We start from the raw sequence: 21075 nt of genomic DNA, 5'->3' as shown, positions 1-21075 counted from the left end.
GTTGACGAAACTCGCCCAAATATACGACTGTTTGTTATTCTGTGTATTCGTAAGTGACAGTGTGTGCGGAACTATCGTGCGAGTTTAACGCGACTATCCTCGTTAACTTATCGATAAAATGCAATGATACAATTGTTCATTCCGGAAGGTACGTTCGTCTTGACTTTTCGAATAGTATTTTTTAGCTGCTCGACCGTGCTCGCTTCGTTTTATCGCTTAACGGAATCTTTGTCTCCGTGATGTTTAATTTTTGAGTCGCAAGACGGATTAAAAAGATCGCCAGGTCTAAATCGATAAAAAGATTCGTGGCGTGAATATCGTACGATCGACGACGCTTAAGTGGCAAACGCGCGTATACATCGTGTACGCGGCAAATATATTATCGCTGCTGCGTTTTTTAATAAATAATTCTGATAATACAACTCGCAATATAAATTAAGTTTATCTGGTTGGTCCATTCCGTAGAAATGACCGTAAAAATGACCGTAAAAATGACCGTAAAGAAATCGTTTAGCGACGATGCCGTAATTGCGGCGAATCGAGTGTTTTCCTCGCAGATTTCGATCGCTGATCGAGATCTCTTCGTTGTAAGAATTACATCGCTTAGTTAGTTTTGATTTTGATAGATCGCTGATTTTGTTCGATCGACGACGGAGACGGTTCGAATATGCTATTTCGAAATTGTATCGTTAATTGTATCGTAACTCGAGTTTCTTTAAAACGTCGCTCGCCTCGAGTGTCCTCTATCTTGTTTTTCTCGCTTTATTCGGATATATTCAAATATATTCTCGTTATGGAAATTGTACCGTTAAACGAATTATAATTTGAATTCATTCGGAGAAACGGAGAAATAAATAATAAATAAAGAAAAAAAGTAAATAAATTAAACGTACATCGGCAAGAGTTCCCCGTTTCAATACGAAATGGCATTAGCATCTTTGCTAGAACATTCTAAATATAGAAATTTGCCTGTTGGTAAAATATCCTTCGCGTCTTAACCGCCACGGTGATCATCGATAACGCACGTTTTACAAAATAGATGTAATAAAGTTAAATTTCGGTTTAAACTTTAAACTTTAAAATTAAACGGTCTTCAACGGCGTGAGTGATTTCGACGATACGATATTTCGCCTAGGAATGAAATTATCGCGGCTCCCTGGGCAAAATGCGGCAAAATTCGGCAAAATTCGCGTGCCCACCGACGTTTTAAGAGATCCAGACGGATGAAATAATAGTCGAAGTAACACGGATACGCCCACTCTCGCTTACGTACTTAATTTGCGAATCGCGTCCTGACGCTACACAGATTTAAGGAGATCGGAACGCACGATTCCTGTAAAAGAATATCGCTATTCCCCTACCATGTACCTAGATGATAGACCGTTTAAATATAAACGATCTTAATGTACAATTTACGTACACCCACAGCTTCTATTTCACCGTTAATAAAGTCGAGCATTTGTCGAGTACAACTGACAAACGCAAGGGTGTTTTATATAACGCGACAATGTAATGACGCAACAACCTACTTGGCATCTGTATCGGATCGTACTATAAATTTCCGAATTTCACAGCTTTATTTTTACTCGAAACCTATCGTTTCCGGTGTATAATCTGTCTTACGATCGACCGTTTAAACTTTGTAACCGTTTTCACCTATACGTTCGATACTTTGTTTTGTTTTCGATCGACGATAAACATAGGTACGTCGAAACTTTAGCCGAGAATTATCTCGCCTTGGAGATCGTGCGGGGTCGAAGGCATCAACAAAACGTAACTGATCTTTTTAACGTTTCCGTTAGGAAAACGAGTACGCGTACAGCTTCGGGATATCGAAGTTTCACACGACGAATTAATTTAATTTAGTTCGCGATGGTTGTCGAGCGTGCAAGAAAATGGTTGTCACAATGCGTATAAGCGGACGAAGCTAGACGTTCGAAGTGCTTTCTATTTGTTGCTTAAAATACGCCGAGTGACCCCGGTACGTTGAACCTACAAATCTGATTAACAGCGAAGTACGTACGTAGTAGCTGGTTTTACCGTAAAATCAGAAATTACGAAACATCTGCATCTCGTATGGCGAAAGTAGGCCACGGCTTCTGCGATATTTTATAATTAGATGCTCTAGAGAAAAATAGGAATTAGAATATCGGTAATTAGAAAACTTGCTCCGATCGAGCAGATACTTTTTTTCTTCGATACGATTTCCAAACTGGCACGGCGCGCAACTCGTAAACGTTACAACGGTATCTACGTAATAGTCGCGAGTGTGTCACGATTTGTACAAAAGGAGGGCAAGGAATACAATTTTGTAGATTTATTCCCTTCGACTTAAACCGTAAGATGCGGAAACTTTGGCCAAGTTTTACGTTGGCGATAGTTTGGTTCTTCGAGGACGACGACGACGAGGCGATATCGTAGAAAATATCGGAGGACCAGGTATTTCGAAAAGGCGCGACAAAAGGCTGGCAAAAGGAGGTCGTAGAAAAGGTGTCGATCGTCTTTCAAGAGTATTCGAAAATACGCGCATAATAAGGAAATACGCGTCGAACATCTCGTTGTTATCGATACGTGTAATTTTTCGTTTTTAATCGTATGCCGACGATCGGACTGCGGATTTTTACGCATTTGCGCGTTGTTCGAAGACGCAAAGATGTATGACCATGATTTACACGACGTGTAACGTAGAAAATTTCATTTTTCATAGGCGAAGCGAATTTCTTTCTATTCGAGTTCTACTTTTTTAATCCGACTGAAAGCTAACGCGGGATCGAGGCATAAAGCGCGCGACGATCGCGGCAGGTTCAAAAATTCCACTAATAAATTAACGTCGCTGTCGCGGATTACTTTCCGTTTTTCTATTACAACGGAGAGGAGGGACGTAGCCGTAAATAGGATGGCAGAGATCTCTCGGACAAATAGCACCTTCGATAAGAAGGTTAAAGATAGAAACCGTTCGTCTTCCGAAGCAAAGTCTCGAAATTCTGGAATACCTCTCCCTCCGAACACCCTGCACCACTGATTTCTCCGTTAACGATGCCCATCCTATTTCTCCGACGATACGGCGTACCACAGACGGACAGAGAGACAGAGAATCGACGTTGAGCGGCACGATCAGCAACATGGACGGTGAACGTTGGTTCTCGCCCGTTTTCTATTCTAATTCTGTTGCTATTCTAATCCACGACCGTCGGCCAATGAGCTACGTCCGCCAGCTGGTAAACCATTCTCTCTTTCTCTCTCTCTCTCTCTCTCTCCTCTTTCTCGCTCTTTTTCTCTCTCGTTCGTCCCCTGATCCCTCTGTACCCCTCGTTCCTCGCTTCAACCGCAGTCGTTCTCGAGGCATCGCGTGCACCAGATTATTCAGTTGCATCCTCCTTTTATTTGGCGCGTTTTATCAGTGCCGTTCACGTTTCTAAGCTCGTTTGTAAAGCCGTTTCTAAACCGATAACGTCCGATAGAGAAGAAATCACACCGATCACACCGTTATCGTGAATCGTCGTATAGACACCCTTAAACCTTTTACGCTGCGACATTCGATTATAATCGAGCTGTCGCTGTCAGATTCGACTTTGCGTGCCACGTGCTGTTCGATTTCTTCTTCTTCTTCTTCTTCTTCTTCTTCTTCTTCTTCTTCTTTTTCTTCTCCCTCTGTGAGCATCGACGTTGATATGGATTATATATACGTACATACGCTATAGAGATCTAGGAATTTCTTATTCTTTGCGCTTTTCCGAACCTTTTTTTTAATACGATTTATCGACCGCTCGAGCGCTATCTCGCGGCGAAATTTTTTGCAAACAAGAATTATTTTTGGAAAGTAACAAAGTTTTATTTCTAGACCGGAGTTCTCTTCCATCTTTTATTTTTTTATTGCTAAAAAACAAATTAAACGAAAGTTTGCGCTTTATCAATGTCGCCTAAAGAGGCGCCAGCGGTATCTAAAGGGTTAAAAATATCAGCCTAGACTCGAATTCAGTTCGGACTTCTTAGAATCCTTCTTCGTCGAAAGCCTGTCGAGACGAAGGAAATTGCCGTCGATGTGTAACGTCGTTAATTTCGAATCGATAACGAAATTAACGAGATATATAATCCGAGTAAAATTAGACGAGTAATTGGAAATCTTTGTCCGATAGTGACATATATATGTATATGGAGAGATAGAGAGAAAGAGACACGCGATATAATATATAACAAAATGAACGCAAAGAAACGTAAAATTCCGAAAAGTTTTTCTCTGCTTGTGCTAAAATGAAAATTTGTAAAAAATAATCAAAGAGATCGATTAGGCACCGTAAAAGTTAAGAGGATCGAACGATAGACGAATCTTTAAGCTTTTGCCACTTTTTTCTGTCGTCAAGAAGAAGAGAAGGAGTTAAAGAAGGTGAAGGGGAGAAAAAATGCAAAGGAGTGTGTAAATTGGAGCGAGAGAGCAGCGAGTGACCGACCGGTGGTGTATATACGCTGGAAAACAAGGGTCGAAGGAAAGGAGAATTTCGCGAGGAAGGAGACGGCCAGGGAGAGATGCAGTGGCGTCGACAGCGAAAGGTTATCCACGTGATCGGCTCCTCCAAACACGTTCTACTTTTAGCGAGGTACCAAGACGGTACGGAAACCCTGTCGAACAGACTGATCATGGTTCTTAGCGGACGGTTTTCACTCTAGCTTTTTTTTTTTATTATTATTATTTTCTGCACCTTTTTAAAAGCGAATCAAATTCGATGAAACGCGTTCGTTCGACCTACGTGGTTGGTGAAACTTGCCGATAATTCGTATGCCACGAGTTTACGAGTTATCGCCGTGATACGTGATAAATTCTATCGCGCGATACGTAGCTGCAGGTTTAGTTGGCACTTTTTCTACCTATTACGTAGGTATTACCTATAGAAAGCACTATGCTTCGCATCTTACGCGATTCGACGCTGTTCCGGACTTCCTATAAACGCGTAAAAATCCGTAGTCCACGCGTTAGGCGTAGAGTGGCGCGAAATTAACGGATGTTTCGATCCGATTAACTTGTCGCTCGTCGATTCACCGATATTATTAGTCGGCAAATTATTGCGCAACGGGTCCTCGTCTATCTTTTACTCTGTTTTCGTTTCGCGAAATAGCAAGTATCGTAGCACACCGTGAAACAAAGTGACTGGAAAGAAACACTTTTATACGAGATACGCGTTGCTCTAACTGCGAGACGACCGATAACGTGGTCGCTGTTCCGAATATCTTAAAATCTGGCTCTCGATCCGCTTGTCCGATTTTAATCCCGCCTTCTTTTATTCTAATTCATTTGTTATGTCTAAGCACGAGCAGACGTAGTAGCGTATTTCCATTCATGTCCATTTCTTGTCAACAAATTTCTCGTCGACGAAGATGTTAGTTTATCTTCGTATTAAACGACCAACATCTTGTCGATACCAATTAAAAGAACAGACGTTACTGGTAATATTATAATCTGCTTTTTCTACCGTTTTTTTTAACGCCAGTTTCTTTTTTTTCTGCTTTATCCTCGTAGTCGAACTAGAGAGAACGTCGTATTTAACGACGAAGAATCACTTTCGAAATTACTTTTGAATTTCGCAAAACACGTTTCGTTTGACCCATGACCAGTCACGATTTTCTAAAATTAATATCATAGAGTAGATAGAAACGAATTTTGTTGGTTGGCGTAATGGAGCAAAATTACGCGCAATATACTTAGGAGAATCGGAGGTTTAGTACGATCGATGTAACGAAGGTCGATAGCTCGTGCGACTAGTTTACCCTTCGTTTCGCCTGTTAAAAGTTAGCTTTTAGAAGCTCGAAGCTGTCGATATAAAATTATATCGTAGATTAGAAACTAGACTCTGGAATATTACGCGCGTATGTACATCCGTAATGGTTTCTTTTTCTATTTTCGTTTTTCTTTTCAACTCCTTCGCTACGACCTCCGTATCTCGAATGGACCTTGCGTTTCTCACATGTCGGCGACGTTAGATAAAGATACAGTCTTATGCAAGTGTTCTTCTATTTCGTTCGATACGACCGATCGTCGGACGGTATAATTCGTTTACGGTAAAAATCCATTTATCCGAACGTACGGTATACAGGGTTGATAGATTAACGCCGAAAAAAAGATGGATCACGCGTTTAAAAGTGTCCGAAATATTTACAAGGTAAATATTATACGTAAATGTCTAAAATTACTTATGCGATAGCCTTCTCTCTTTTTTCGTTTTTGTCGGTGAAAAACAATCGCTATATCGTCGTCCGTGTTGCTAATAAATCGTCACGTAGAACTGGAAAATTTACTGTAGAGATAAAATCTGGTACTGGTGTAACGATTTCAATCGTAATACCTTTTTTTCTTACGAGCCGAGAAAAGACGGATCGTGGAACGTAAAAGAAGGACGGAAAAATGATTGTTCTCGAGAGACAAGATTAACATGTTGATTTTCGTAGAAGTTTTGCGCGAGTTTCGTATGAAATTGATATGGGCGTTTGAACGGGATCGCTGTAACGAAATAGCACCGACCGAGAAATATCCGCTCGACTTATCCGATAAAAAAGAGAAATCGCTGATTCTCCTTATTATCCGTGATGTCTGGTTGAAACATTCGAGGTTCCCGTTCAGCCAGATTTACTCGATCGATAGGAATTCGTTTGATCCGCCACCATCTAAATGCATCGATAATAAATGGAATTTCGATAAATGGATTACCGTAAATTTCCTCGTAGATCGGATCTTACCTAGTTTCTATCTAGATCTTCTAATTATTTCTACGTATATATTTGTTTACGAATCTGTTTTATACGGAATAATCGATTTATCGCTGAATTAGAAAAAGGTGAATTAAAGTTGAAGAAAGAACGCCGAAAGCTTTCTTTTTTTTTGAAAAAGAAAGTTTCAAATTGTATATTTGCTTGTAAGGTGTTGGGACGCGAAACGTCGTATAAATATGTTTCCGTAATAACGGTTGCATAATACTGTATCTATCTTTATAACGATAATCTTCTGATCTTCGAGCAGTTAATTACGCTTGTCACTATGCAAGAAAAATGCACGGCACCGACGATTGTTTTCTTTCACCCTACACGTGTCAGTATCCGATACGGCAATTCGTTCTACTCAAAGTACGATATTCTAAAAATTTGACCGAACTCTTACGCTAATAATAATTCTCATTTTTACGATATCGCGTTTCTTTCTCTTAAACGAAGTACTATTACCGGACCAGGAATTTTTATTCGATCTCGTATTTTTACGGACGTAGCTAAAAAAGTAGAATCGTCGTAGAGATTTGTCGTAGAACGTATTTCTTTTTCTCAAGTGGCGATCGATCCAACTGGCGATCTATTCGAAGTTTTGTAGCATTTAACGCGAGATATTTATACGTACAATGTGCTTATATTTCGCTAGAGTCGTCGATTTCATTCTCGTTTTTTTCGTTTAATTTTTTATTCCCGTAGCGTTCGAGTTCCTACGTCCCGATCTTTGATCGAGATACTTTAATCGGTACGATTTCTTTTCTCGAGTCGCGAACCATTAACTTCTTTGATCCTAATTATACGCATACGCCGTTTACAACAGCACAGCATGATGGATGATGAAAGCAGCATACTTTGTATTATAAACGTAGGTTACATTATTAGTCGTTTATAAATATCTCGTTTTATTCTTAAGTAACAATCTTTCGATCGAGAATAATACCAAGTACGATACTTGCAGAAACATCGTGACTAATTGTCGCTAGTTGCAATTTTAAACGACGATGAAAATGATCGACGTTCGCGCGTTTCTCACGCCGACTTATTAACGCGTATTGTGCACGTTGAGAGTTCACCAAATTTTAGGAAAACCTGCGTAAGAAAATAAAAAGCTTTTGCATCTTTTTTCTTCGTTGTATCGTACGTAACTGTATATGACCAGGAGAAGCTGTAACTCTAAAATGGTGGATGATATGACTCTTCGTCGAGAAAAGTTACACAGTGTCGAATAATACACGATCCAGTACGTATGTATATCGATCCTGCGAGTAATGTCGTTTTAAACGTTTTAAGGTCGTCTCGGTTCTTTTTAAATAGATTTACGGAAATTCTTGTATGCGTCGATCGACGAGTCTTTTTAATTCTCCGTGGAAAATTATTGGCGTACTCGTTCGTATCCGGCAATGCACACACTTTAAGTACTCGCGTACTTTTAAACCGATCGATTCGCAAATCCAAGTGCTTGATTCTTAATACCCTTTTTGCGGAGGATACGAAGATCGATCGATCGATGCTCAACGAGATTCTCTCGGTAGACCTTCTACCGGTAGAATACGTTTCACTTCGTGGACGCAAACTTTCGAACAGTGGTGTGTTTACCTGATCGAGGAACACCGAGTGGGATTTCCTCTCGAGACTTTGCTACCGCGTGTGAGACACGTCGTTGTACGTATCGAGCAAACGGACCTGTTTGTGGCTAGCGAACGCCGTTGCGCTCGGGTGACAAATTCCTCCGTAATTCGAATCGGTGTTCTTTCTGTTCGTGAAATCGTTACCGTTCCAATGACTCTTACGTTGTATCGAAGCACCGAAAACGATAAACTTCCTTCGACGGACGCTTCTCGTTCCATCAGACGCGTTGCAAATAGGTAAAACGATCGATCGATCGAAGATAGATTATTCATTGTTGCATCGATGCGAAAGAGGTTTATATCTCGTTGTTCGATTACTCGTAATTAATTACGCCTGTACAAGTAAATTTTATAACAGAGATACCGTGGAAATTATTTCGGTAAAGATTCGGTAAAGAATCGTGAAACGTCCAGTTACAAGTAGATAAAGATTGCGCAGCGTTGAGCAAACTAGCGAGAAGAAGAAAAGAATTTTTCTCACACTCTAGAAAGTAATCCGGTTTTACGGAGTACTGTAAAAGAAAATAAAACTCGTAAACTGCAAAATTATAAATTCTAACGCTATAATAGGTAAAATAATAGCCTAATGAAAGACAGGGTGAGAAGAATTTATATTCTTCGTTACGCTTATAAATTGGGATAGTCGCTGTGATAATGTATCGACAACAGCATGCATTTAACGGGGAAAAAGGAAAAGGAGACAAGAGAAAAGAAAAAGGGAAAAAGAAAAAAGAAAACGAAATTACTTGGATCCGATGAAGCATATTTTGCGATTTAATTTTCAGCTCCACCCGGCGAAGAGGACGAAGAAGAGGGATTGCGAAACGGTTACGCGAAGAGACAGGAAAATGACACGCACAGTAGGTTCGGACAGAGCGGGTACAAGCCGCTTAGAGCCGGAAGTAGCAACGGTGGAGCGTACGCGGGTGCCGCGTCTCGACACAATTCGTCCGGCTCGACGTCCCAACCCAAGATTATCTTCAACGAGGATGAGTACACGAGGATCACGACACCGAGGCAGGATATGCTGTTCAAAAAGGGTTATCTGTCGAAGAAGAAGCCGTGGGCTAGGAACGCGAACACCAGCGCGACATCCTCGACCACCGAGAGCCAATCGGCGTCGCATTCCACCGCAGGTAGAGGTATAGATAGAAACGTGACGTATTTCATCGAGTTTCTGGCTTGTCTCGTCCGCCTTCCCGATCGCCGCGTGGTATCCGGCAAAGCTGCTTGGAGTTACCCCTACCATTCTCTTCAAGTTTGTACGACTTTCCGCGTTACTCCATCGTATCTCGTTGGAGAACGTTGCCGACAGACAGAAGTACGGTATCGTCCCACCCCCTTCTTTCAACTCGCCGTGCATTCGAAAGATTTTCTGGACGATGTTTGGTAAAAAGTTGTTTCGTAGTTGAATTTTTCTGTACAATTGGCAGAAAGATAAATCATAAAATTCGTGGCTGTTTGCTTTTGAGATATCGAAGCGTTACACGTTGAGCTTATTTCCAACTTTCTAATCTCGAACCTGTGATTTTCTTCGGTTTGAAGAGTATCTACAGGGCTGAAACTTAGTCGTCGAACTTTGTTTCCGCTCGAACCGGTAGCGAAGAATGAAAATTGGGGGTGTAGATGAAAAATACTTGGAATTCGAAAATAAAGAAATTATCATACCTGTACGTTTAACGGAATTTTTAGCAAAGAGGAAATCGTAGGTAAGAAGATACGTTGCGATCCGAGTTAACCCGTCGTCCCCGGTTAGCGAGTTACGTCCCACGGTTAAAAATGTAAATCACTGAAACTGCATGCACGAACCTGTTCTCTCGGTGTTTTCACGTAACATAAATGTTAGTTCTTGCGAGTTCGCGGTCCGTACTCTCGTCTTATCCTCTTACGTTGATTACAGATGGTAGTGAAACGACGGAGGATCAGCAACTGTTAGACAGGGACTGTGGTACCGGTGAGTATGCTCCAGCGATGGACTCGAACGCGCAATTAGGATATGGGACGTTTTACGACCACGTGGGTGGTTACTATTACGAGTATCCTGTGATGCTGGTCGGTCCTGCGCCGATGGCAGCGCAGGCTGCGCCCAGCGTCCTGGCGGCCATGCCTTGTGCACCGGTACCTCTCAGGCCGATCGATTGGGTCAATTCGACGATCGTACCAAAACTGCCTGGTGAACCCTACTGTATTATGAATTACGAGGTATAGAGAAAATAGACAACGTATAACGGAGAGCCGAAAAGACGATCAGAGGAAGGAATACGAGACCGATTGGTTATTTTTTGATAGATCCAACGCGATCGTAAACGTAATCGCGGGTATCGCGTGAAAGTGTTACGCGTACAAACAACACGGTATACGCGTGGTTTCGTTGCTCCTGTATCGTTCCGCCGATCGTCTTTTCAGCTCTGCTCTGCGCTGTGCGTCTCGGCTCGTAGATCTCGCACAAATGAGTCGGGTTAAACACCCCAATACGAGAATAATTCGCGCGTTCGTTGCGACAGTTTTACTCGTCGACCGCCATTCTCGGATTACGTCCATTCGTCTAACAAAAACCACTACTCGACGATCGCTTCGCGTTTCTTTCGGAACTTTTCTTCAACCCCGTCGTTCACAAACAAAAATAATCACCAAATATCTAATGCGCAAAAATTCCTCTTTCAGAATAACCAATGCGTGGAAGAGAGTACGGTGGTAGTGGAAGAGCAAGAAGATGCGATTCTACCAATGGAGAGTACCAGCAGGATGTGGAACGAGAATGGGACAAGAAGCATCGGTTACGGTGATAGCGTAGGTGGGGAAATGGACGACGAGCAATCTATAATTTTTATCGACGCGAAGGAGGGGCAGCAGGTCGACGAACGAGAGGAGGAAAGACTGGAGGAACAATACGAGGATGAACAACAGGCGGAAGAACAACCTTTGGAGAACGGGATGAACGGTGGTGCCTACTTTGATCCGATGATGATGCAGGATCCGGTACACGTTCCGCACGTGATACCAGCGGTTCCTCAACCTTACATGTATCCTGGCCACTACATGTTTGGTCCTCCTTTGGTCAACGTAAATGGTTAGTTGATAGCGGCGTGTCAGAACCGGAGGCCGTAGAGAGAGTATCGGTCTTTCTCGGCTCTCCTCTATTCTTTTCTTCTTCTTCTTCTTCTTCTTCTTCTTCTCCTTCTTCTTCCATTCCTTCTCTGTCATTGGCAGTAGATTCTCGAAAGAGAGTTACTTACTTTTTCTGCCCTTGCTATCGCATGACTCTAGACGCGGACCTTTCTCTCTCGCTCTCTGTCCCTCTCTCGTAGCTTTGGTTCTGTTCATGGACAGATGGACGGAACAACATGAGAACGGACGAACATGCGGAGGTTGTCTTTCTTGCGACCAAGAGAAACTTTACGCACTTCGGGGGAGGGAGCAGCGCTACGTCGCGCAAATCGTTTTGCGGTCGACGTTTCGTTCTGGCCGTCTCTCCACTCTCGCGATCCTACAAATTTGTATTCTTGAAAGAAACGATTCTAGCTTCGAAGAATCTCGCGAGACTCGAAAATTCTAGTCTTGATCTTCTCCGGATCACATCGTATTACATATTTTTATTTATTACGATCCGATAAACATTTCGATTTCTTTACTCTATATTCTATTTATATTTTTAATTTATTTAGTTTATAGTACTATTTTATTATTATCTATCATCTTATTGCTACGCGTTATATCCGATTAATTTCTATCGTATTTTTGTTCCATCATTGAGATGCGTTTAACGCGTTAATCGATTCTCTCGAACAAAGATTCGTACTCCGCCACCTTTTTAACTTAATTTTGGACAAGAAATCTACCGTCTAACGCGTATAATCGTCAAATTCTACGAACGTTTAAACGTCGGAAGTGCATTACGCTTAACGTTAACTTAATTGTCGCTGCCACAAGAGAGAGAGAGGTCGGATGAAAAAGCATATATATGTAAGCGACGTGTAACACGAGAGGAAAGAAAGATCACGACTATCGAACGAGAAGCCGCTGTTTTGTACCCGGCTGCTCCTTCCCCGCGATGTCTCGGCTTAGGCGTTAGTACGTTTGATCGTTCCTGTTTCTAATGTTAAACGAGAACAGTGTCGGTTGGATGCGCGGCCAGGAGAAAGGGATATAGCCAGATTCATGACTGCTGTCCCGTCCATCGGCATCATTGCTGTTTTATTACCGCCGTGCCTCTACCACATTCAAGGTAAAAGGTAATAATTCGCAAAGAGAGCCGCTACTCTTTAGATACGATCGCGGAAATACGCGGAATGATGATCGCTACTTTGTTGCCTCGTTGATAACGTCGCTGTCCAAGAATCGAGCTTTTCATACCCTTTCGATGGTAATCTAGCGGAAGAACAGAGTTTATAGAAACCATCGAGCGACGCTGTTCCACCGATAATGGTATCGCATAGATTTTTCTTATATGCTCCTTACAGGGTACCCTGTACGATTTATAACGATATTTTCAAACAAATACGAATCGATTAATTCAAAGTGATACGTCAAAGCGCAATACGATAGCAATTATACCGCTATCGAAACTGCATAGAAAAAAACGAAAAGAAATCATCAATTAATTATTCTTCTCTAGCTGCTTTCTCCTTTACCGTTATATACGCGTATATTTATGCATGCCAAGTTATTCATCTACAAATTATTTAAAAATCTATGCAATTCGTAGTTTACGTATCTGTAATAATTGAGAAATAGCAATTATCGAGTTATTACTCGTTTAAGAAATTAATCGTTTAAATTATCAGTTCGATCAAATCGATATATTTACATTATATTCTATTGACCGATATAACAAATACCTACGTATTTATTAAATTGTCAGATCGACATTTACATATTGCTTCGAATTCAAACCACGATGGTAACTAAATTTGGAATTCAATGAAGAATTACAATTACGGATAAAGCACCTTCTATCCGTTTCTTACTAACTTCCAAATCTCCATATTAAGTCGAAGAACGATAGAAAACTCAAAGTACGCACGTTTATGTATTTTTGGGTAATATAGAAGTACAGAAACTGAGAGAAAACGTTTACGCGAATATGAGTAAATCGAGCAAAGACCGTGCGATCTTATTAGCCTACCGATTTACATTCCATTGCGACTACAAAAAGTATTGGCACGCGTATCCCTATTTCACGCGTTTCAAGCACTTTTTAACCAGGTTCTATGTTTCATTTCTAAAGTATGGCATCTTTGTAGCGGCACAAAAGTCGCGTTTGCAGATGATACAAGATTTAAACGATATATTTGTACTTGATTAATTAGACCGATTCGTTAGCCTAATTAAACGTTATAATAAAAAGAATACCGTAGCGATACTCTTTGTAGCCGTTGTACAACATCGTGTGCATGTGCCGAGTTCTCGCTGCCACGAAAACAGAGAAAGCTGCTTAAGAAGCTTGGACAGCGTCCGCATAAGCCAGTCGCGTCATGCGATCCACCGCGTGTGCGTGCCGTGGCCCGGTGACAATGTCCGCCGCGTCGATGATCCGGCGATCGTAGCTAAAGCCCAAGACTCTCTAACACGCTCGTATGTGTGTGTTCTCTCGCATATATTACGTTTTCCTAATCGTCACGATTCTCGTTATCCGCGTCTTCTCTCACCGTAACATATCTCGCTTTCGTCATCGTTATCTCGTCAAATCATCGCCTGCATCGACACGCTGCTTCGCACGTTGCACGTGACAAACGGACATTACACGTATATCGCAAGTGACTCGTAAGAAAATTGTCTCATTGTCACGAAAGGGATGGCACAACCGTGTACACGAGCCACCGATCTTTGTCCGTAATTGGACCGCGCGAGGGGTGCCGAGTGAGACGATGCGATAGAAAAATGTGAAAATTTATATTGTCCTTGTTTCTTCTCGTATCTGCGTGAATATTATTTTTCATTGCTAATAACATTGCTAATAACGAGGGTACACAGAGGAAGAAGTTCGTCGAGCTTTCCGAAATTTCGTTTTCGAACGATATATACGCACGTTATTGATCGAAATAATCGGAGTATTCAGTCTTGAAACGATGAAATCCGATAGAGATCTATTTAGACATTTTTTGGCGACAAAGCTCTGTTGTTTCGTATAATTTCAGGAATTTTCTCTAGTTTTTGTTTCGCGGAGTTAAGAAATTTGGCAAGTAAGCCGTTCGTGTCGTGCCGCGCATTCTATACATTTTTGTATGTTTCAATTTATTAGAATTGCGGAAGAATCCGCAGTTTATCGTGGTAGAATAAATGTGACGATAATGTGAATTTTCGTTTGTTTTCCACTTTTCTACAGCATCGTCGCCCGCTATGGAGCATCGCGAGATCTCTCGACTTCGGCAAAGGATCTGACCATCGCTGCGTCTCAAATAGACGCGATTTAAAATAACTGGTGCTCGGTTCCACGCGGAAAACGAAAGGAATCGCGTGGAAACGACGGAGAAGCCAAGTTCGATACTCGCGCCCTTCGACACGCGTTAGTAATCACTTCCTCCTCGAGTTCTCCACCTGTTGATTTTCAGCTGGAGTTCTTAGGAGCAAAAGTCTTGGAAAGACGCGCGTTTCGTCCAACTTTTAACCGACGAACGATGCTTGCTGGTGTATGAAAGAGTTTTAATTCGCGATATTTCTGCTGTCCAAGGTGTAACGATACAGAGCGGGCTAATGATCAGAACTACGGACTTTGCGACCATGTCAGCGGCCATGTCAGCGGCCTGTGCCAAGCGAAAGAAGAAAAAAAAGAGAAGGAGGCAGAGAAGATTTACTACGGTGAGTGGGTGACACAGTTGGACGAATTTTTTAGATTGTACAAAGTTTTCTGGAAAATTGTTACGAATATACAGGGTTTCGCTGGTTAATGATGGGGTTTCGTTAGTTAATCGAAAGACGATAAAGTCTAAAATCGTGTCGGTATATGTAGGCGAGGCGAGATCTGTCTCCGGAAATCGATATCGGTCGTGCACTCTAGATGCTAGGACAGCGACGACTATGTGTGCGCACGTATTGCGTTTCTGCTCGAAAGCCGTCACAACTAAAAATAATTTCGTCCTGTATCGGGAGAACGCCAAAGCTATCGAAAGAAGGTTTCAAGGGCTAAAAGTGGAAAAACTTGGTCGAGTTATGTCGCTTTTGAAATATATGTGCCAGATCGTGGACCGCGATATAATTGGCGGAAAGATGCGCGCTGTCCGCGTTAACTATAGATATAGAGAGGAGATCGTTTTGCGTTATGCGCGTTATACGAAAGTTCGTTTTTGAAATTTCGTTTCACCGCAATGGAACAAGACACTGTTCGTTGACAGACTGTTTTACGTAATTAATTTTCGTTTATTAAAAACTAATGGAAAAATTGTTGTGAAAATACAGGGTAACACGGAAGACGAGGAGGAAGGAGAGTACAGTTCCGAATGTGATACCGGCCTACCGTCTTCCGAACTGCCCTGGACAGTGTGTTCAAGCACGGTCACGACCACGACCACGACCACGACCAGCAATCGGCCGCTGAACCCCGAGTGTCAGGAGTTTCAGCTGCGACGTACCGTCGAACCACGCACTCCGCTACCCATTGTCCCATCATCCGCTAACAACACACCTACGTCCGAGACCGGCACGACGATAAATCAACCGAGTGCGTTATCGTCGGACACTAACCTGTTGGTAGACAACGAGTCGAACGCGGTATGCAACGGTGTCATATCGGACGACTCGAAGAACCAAAGCGACGAATTGTCCGATAACGGCAAGTCTGACCAGCAACCAGAACCGACATCAACTTCGTTAGAAAACAGTCGATCCAAGTCGCTAGATACGTTTACCAGTTCAGATAACGAATCAAATAGACTGACCAACTGCCTCCCCAGGGACGAGGAGGCAGCTCTTTCGACGGACGAGGTCGTGAACGAAGCGACTGACGTCGACAAACTGCCAAGCATTACCGAAGCAGCGAATAACGATTGTCCGAGTGCCAACGAGCTATGCGAACGACCGAGCAACGAAATGAACGGAGAGACCTTAACGAACGGAAACCTGGACTCCGACTCGAGCAGCAAGAACGCGTCGATGACCACGTCGAGGCCGTTGTCTCCTGTATCTAACGACGAAAACTCGAGATCCGGATCGATCACGCCGAAGAGCGTGGAGAACGCGGCGTTTCGCGACGATCAGAATCACGAATCTTTATCGAGCAGCAAATCATCGTTGTCGACTAGTCTATCCAAGAGGAAGTACAGCGCGAAGGGTAACAAGTTCGTGAGGGAACCGACGCCTGGTCCGGACCTAAACAGCACCACGGAGCCAGAGAACGAAACCAAGACACACGATCTGACTGAGAATCTGCAAAAGATCGATCTGTCGAACGATACAAAGCTAGACTCAAAGTTCGAATCTCAGGATAACAAAGCGATGAAAGTCGATCAGGTATCGGGTAAGTTTGGAACAAAGACAGCAGCAGTGTGCAGTCTCTTAAATAAGGAGACTATCGAGGCGACGAACGAGGACTCTGGTTTCGAGAGCCAGACGCAACTATCCGATTATCCAATCACGCAGGCGGTGACGGAGTGGCTACGCAAAGAGAAGTCGCCGGATTTGTTCATTGCGTCGGCCATTTCGATGGACTGCGAGGAGGACGAGGACGATATGGACCAAGAGCCGCCAAAAAACTTGCAAGGCAACCCCATACTTGCACTATCTGCTAGTAGCGGTGCGGACAATACGGCATTGTCGCGCACAGCTATCTGCGGGGAATTCGCAGGGCTCGGTAACATCAAGAGTGGACAAGAGCAACAGCAGCCGGATGGTAGCAACAACAACAGCGGTGCTTCGAGAAGGAAGAAGGACGCGAAGAGGAGGTCGGAGGAACGGAGACGAGTGGCAAGGCACGTGGTGATTGGCAAAGTGGACCACGAGATGGTGTCCTCGTCGGATTCTTGCGGCCAGCGGGAGGACTTAGCGAACATCACGAGGAGGAAGAATCTGGCTAAACAACAGCAACAGGATGTTGTCGATGATATTTGCGAATTTACTGAGAAGGATAGCGTTGCGGGTGTGAGGGTTGCTTCAAGTTCTCGGATAGACTCGAAGAGAGTCAATGCAAGGCGAACGAAAAGACAAGGGAAATCGCACGCGCGGAATCCCTCCAATAACATCGATACGAAGATTCGACGTACAGAGGATGTGGATGACGAGGACGACGATGGGATTGTCGAGGACACGATGAACGTGAGGACCTTTGAAAAAGGAGAGATCATAGTCTCGGAAGATGGTAAGCTGTTAACGTCTTCCACGTACGAACCGAGCCTACGACGATGTCACGATGCTGCCGCGACGATCAAAGCCCCGGACAAGAGTGAAACGGGTAAACAAACAACGGAGAGGAAGATGGAGGAAGAGCGAAAGAGGAGCAGTAGCATCGAGGACGAAAAGAGTGGTAGCGGAATAGATTCCTTGGACAGCATAGAAGAGCCTGACGTGTTAGAATGCTGGGAAACTGAGATCATCGAGCCTCTGGTAACTCCCAAGAGAATGTTACAAAGCGAGGGAATAGTATGCGAAGGAGAAGCTGCGGAGGACGATACCATCGAGGTTGAACAGGTTAACGTGGACTACGTGCAGAAATATTATCGATTGGCACGCGAGAGCGCTACCAGCATAGAGGAGATCAGTTTGAAAGCAGATCCGCCAACTTCGTCGAAATCAGTGCCAAATATGTCTGAGCGGAAGGAAGAGATTCCAGCGCGGAAGGAGCCCGTTAAAGACAAAGGCGACATGCCAATCGACGAAGCTTTTGAAGTATATGAAAGCTGTTACACCGGCAACTCACCGTTTCTAGCAATGGATTCGAAAGTTTTTAAATTACGAACGTTATACGGTCAGGAAGGCGAGACTCCAATACCATGCAAGACGGTCTGTTGCCAGATTCAATAATTTTTACTGACAGCCTCGTTTACAAACATATAAACCTCCACAGGGACATTTTTTTAAGTACCGATGTCAAGGCCGTCCTCTTCTAAGTATCGTAAGCCTCTGACATTGTACTCTTCGCTGATTTATATACATATATCGCGTGCACGTTTTCACGGAGAACGTGTGTATCCATCGTACTGTCGTTATATTTTTCATTAATATTAATATTATTATTATTATTATTATTACCATTATTATTATTAATACGCGCTCGGTAGTTGCGTCGAGGGAACTATCGAAAGATAAGAGATACGAAAGGAAATTAACCCTGTGGATCGACATCGAGTGCGCAAGTTTGTTGAAAGTTAGAGGCATGCTCAAAGGCAGCGGATAATAATATAATGAAAAGCCTACGTATCGCTATTCGTTTTTGTAAATAGCTTTTAAGAGGTCGCTCTCGCAAATCGTGTTTCATGGATGATTTTCGTTGAGATGTTATATGCATGAGAGAGCGTATATTACTTATACATATGATATTGTTGACATTATCGTCAATACGTAAATCGGTGCACATATTCTTCTTTTCCTTTCTTTCTCATGTTCGTTCTCTTCTTCATTTCTCATCTTCTTTTCTTCTGTTCTTTAAATTTTACCAAATGAAGAGGTTCGTTATACAATATGGTATATCGTTTCAAAGAAATCGAGCTTATTAAGATTCAAAGAGTATAATAGCTGCTTTGGAACGAATGGTCAGGTCTGAACTCTACGAAATAAAGAAAACAAACATACGGCAACAACAGAAATATGATCAAAACATACTACGTTACATTGTCGTTTCTGTTCTCGGTCTAATACTTTATAGATATTACGCACCCGCGCACATACACGTACACACACGAAGTATATTACATCAAAATGACTAAGGCATATTTTTACAAAACTAATTCCGTAAAGTTTAAAACGTAAGTTTTAATGAACGAAAACTTAAAAAAAAAGAGAAAAAGAAGCACACCAGTATATCGTTCCACGCACCACGTAGCCTTAAATAGCCTTTCGCATAGAAAAGTTACAGCTGCTTCTAAAACCATGATGTGCACCGATCATTTCAAAAGATTCCTAAGTAAGCAAAAGTCGTACTACCCTTTGGGGAATGTCGAGAACGATTCAGTAATCGAGCTACGCTTTACGTAAATATTACGACAGTCATACAGAATACAGTAATAACGAGCTAGGCAAAGGATATAGTTGTTCGAGAGGAAATGGATTGGTAAAAGAAGGAAACTATTTAACTGTACCGTAGCTGTTACGAGGTAATGTAAGATGTATATAGGTAAACTTAACGAGAAGAATTATTAAACTCTATTGGTTTTCATTGAACGGGTAAAAGAAATATAAGGTGGAGCATGTTGTTTCGTAATAGATATTTTGAATTTGAAATAGAACAGATTTTACTCATACACATAAATGTACACAGTACAGAAATTGCACTTGTTACGACATAGTTCATGCTTTAGTTGAGTTGTGTCAAGTAGATCGAATACCTCAGTTTGCATATTATGTAAGTTGTTCGATAGACGTGGTTCGTGAAAAAAATCATATATATATATGTATACATATATATATATACATACATAGACATACATACACACACATACACACACACACGCGCGCACACACACACACCCCATATCATAAGATACCTGTATATACAAAACTACTCATCATCCAGTCATTATTAGTAACACCAAGTATGATAATAATAATATTAATTATTAATAATACTGATAATAATAATAATAAAACTATTATCACAACAGCAATATAGGCACAATAGTTCCTGCGAAGCTTTAGATTCCATAGGCATTATATACGTAAACACAATATCCAGGACGATTCATACATTGATAGAAATTCATTGACATCCAGTGGCACTTAAAGATAGATATATCGCTATATTAAATACGCGTTGCATCAATTGTGTGCCTTATTCCGCGGCTATCATTTTTGTAAGCATTTCACAGTATTCTCTTCGATGAGAGAGTAACGGCTATCGAGTGATTTATGTAACAGATGTAAAATTTTGTGAAATCGTAAAATGACGATGCGGAGCTGTTGTTAAGTTCCATAACAATTATGATGATGATGCTGATGATGATGATGATCGTTTTATCTAGGCATGCATACAAAACGGATATATTGATTTTTTCATACATCAACTAACATGTTCATCAAGTATTTACAACTGATGTGCATACATTCATAAGCATGAAAGCATTAACATTGCATCTTACACGAGACATGTTATCGCATACTTACATTTTAGGCGAATTAAAGCAAACGTGTAAGGAACAAATGTACTTGAATTTTGCTGTTTGTTTTCGCTTAAAAAATAATGAATAAAATGTTTCAATTAACTTCCGGCATTTTTGATTCACCACACGTGATCGTATGTTTAATGTAAGGAAAAATATATTTTTGTAAGACGATTACTGTAATTTAAATACAATGTATTCTTAAAGGACGAGATAGAATTTCATGGTATACATATACATAATTTATACATATACACAGCTTATTTCAACGAAGGCAGCTTATATCAGTACGTTAAAATATATTGAAAAACAAGATTTATATAAACTCGAGGTGTACTATATTTTTATATATGACAGTTATATAAATATGTATAAAAACGACTTTTACATCACGCAAACGCAATATTTAATTTCAAAAAATAATATCCAAATTCGCATGCGCGTAACAAACCAATCAA

The 21075-nt window shown here is 41.7% G+C and overlaps 1 protein-coding gene across 11 annotated transcripts in view; it reads left to right on the top strand.

Annotated features, from left to right (window-relative positions):
• The window catches only part of LOC126874090 (serine-rich adhesin for platelets-like), a 52984-nt gene extending 32265 nt beyond the window's left edge, over nucleotides 1–20719 (top strand). For 3 of the 11 annotated variants that reach the window (XM_050635716.1, XM_050635715.1, XM_050635720.1), the window contains exons 2-6: nucleotides 9161–9517; nucleotides 10276–10577; nucleotides 11040–11445; nucleotides 15046–15173; nucleotides 15771–20719. In XM_050635716.1, coding sequence (XP_050491673.1) covers nucleotides 9161–9517; nucleotides 10276–10577; nucleotides 11040–11445; nucleotides 15046–15173; nucleotides 15771–18326 — 3749 coding nt within the window. In that variant the 3' untranslated portion in view covers nucleotides 18327–20719. Of the gene's footprint in view, nucleotides 1–2; nucleotides 149–3310; nucleotides 3654–4361; nucleotides 4607–7906; nucleotides 7988–9160; nucleotides 9518–10275; nucleotides 10578–11039; nucleotides 11446–15045; nucleotides 15174–15770 lie in introns of those variants that run through there. The other 8 variants (XM_050635712.1, XM_050635710.1, XM_050635718.1 and 5 more) reach the window with 7 other exon arrangements.
• Nucleotides 20720–21075: the final 356 nt, after the last annotated feature.

The sequence above is a fragment of the Bombus huntii genome, chromosome 15 (genome assembly GCF_024542735.1).
Source record: "Bombus huntii isolate Logan2020A chromosome 15, iyBomHunt1.1, whole genome shotgun sequence".
Taxonomy (NCBI): domain Eukaryota; kingdom Metazoa; phylum Arthropoda; class Insecta; order Hymenoptera; family Apidae; genus Bombus; species Bombus huntii.
Note: the sequence above shows the minus strand (reverse complement) of the source record. Positions and strands in the feature narration are given on the sequence as shown.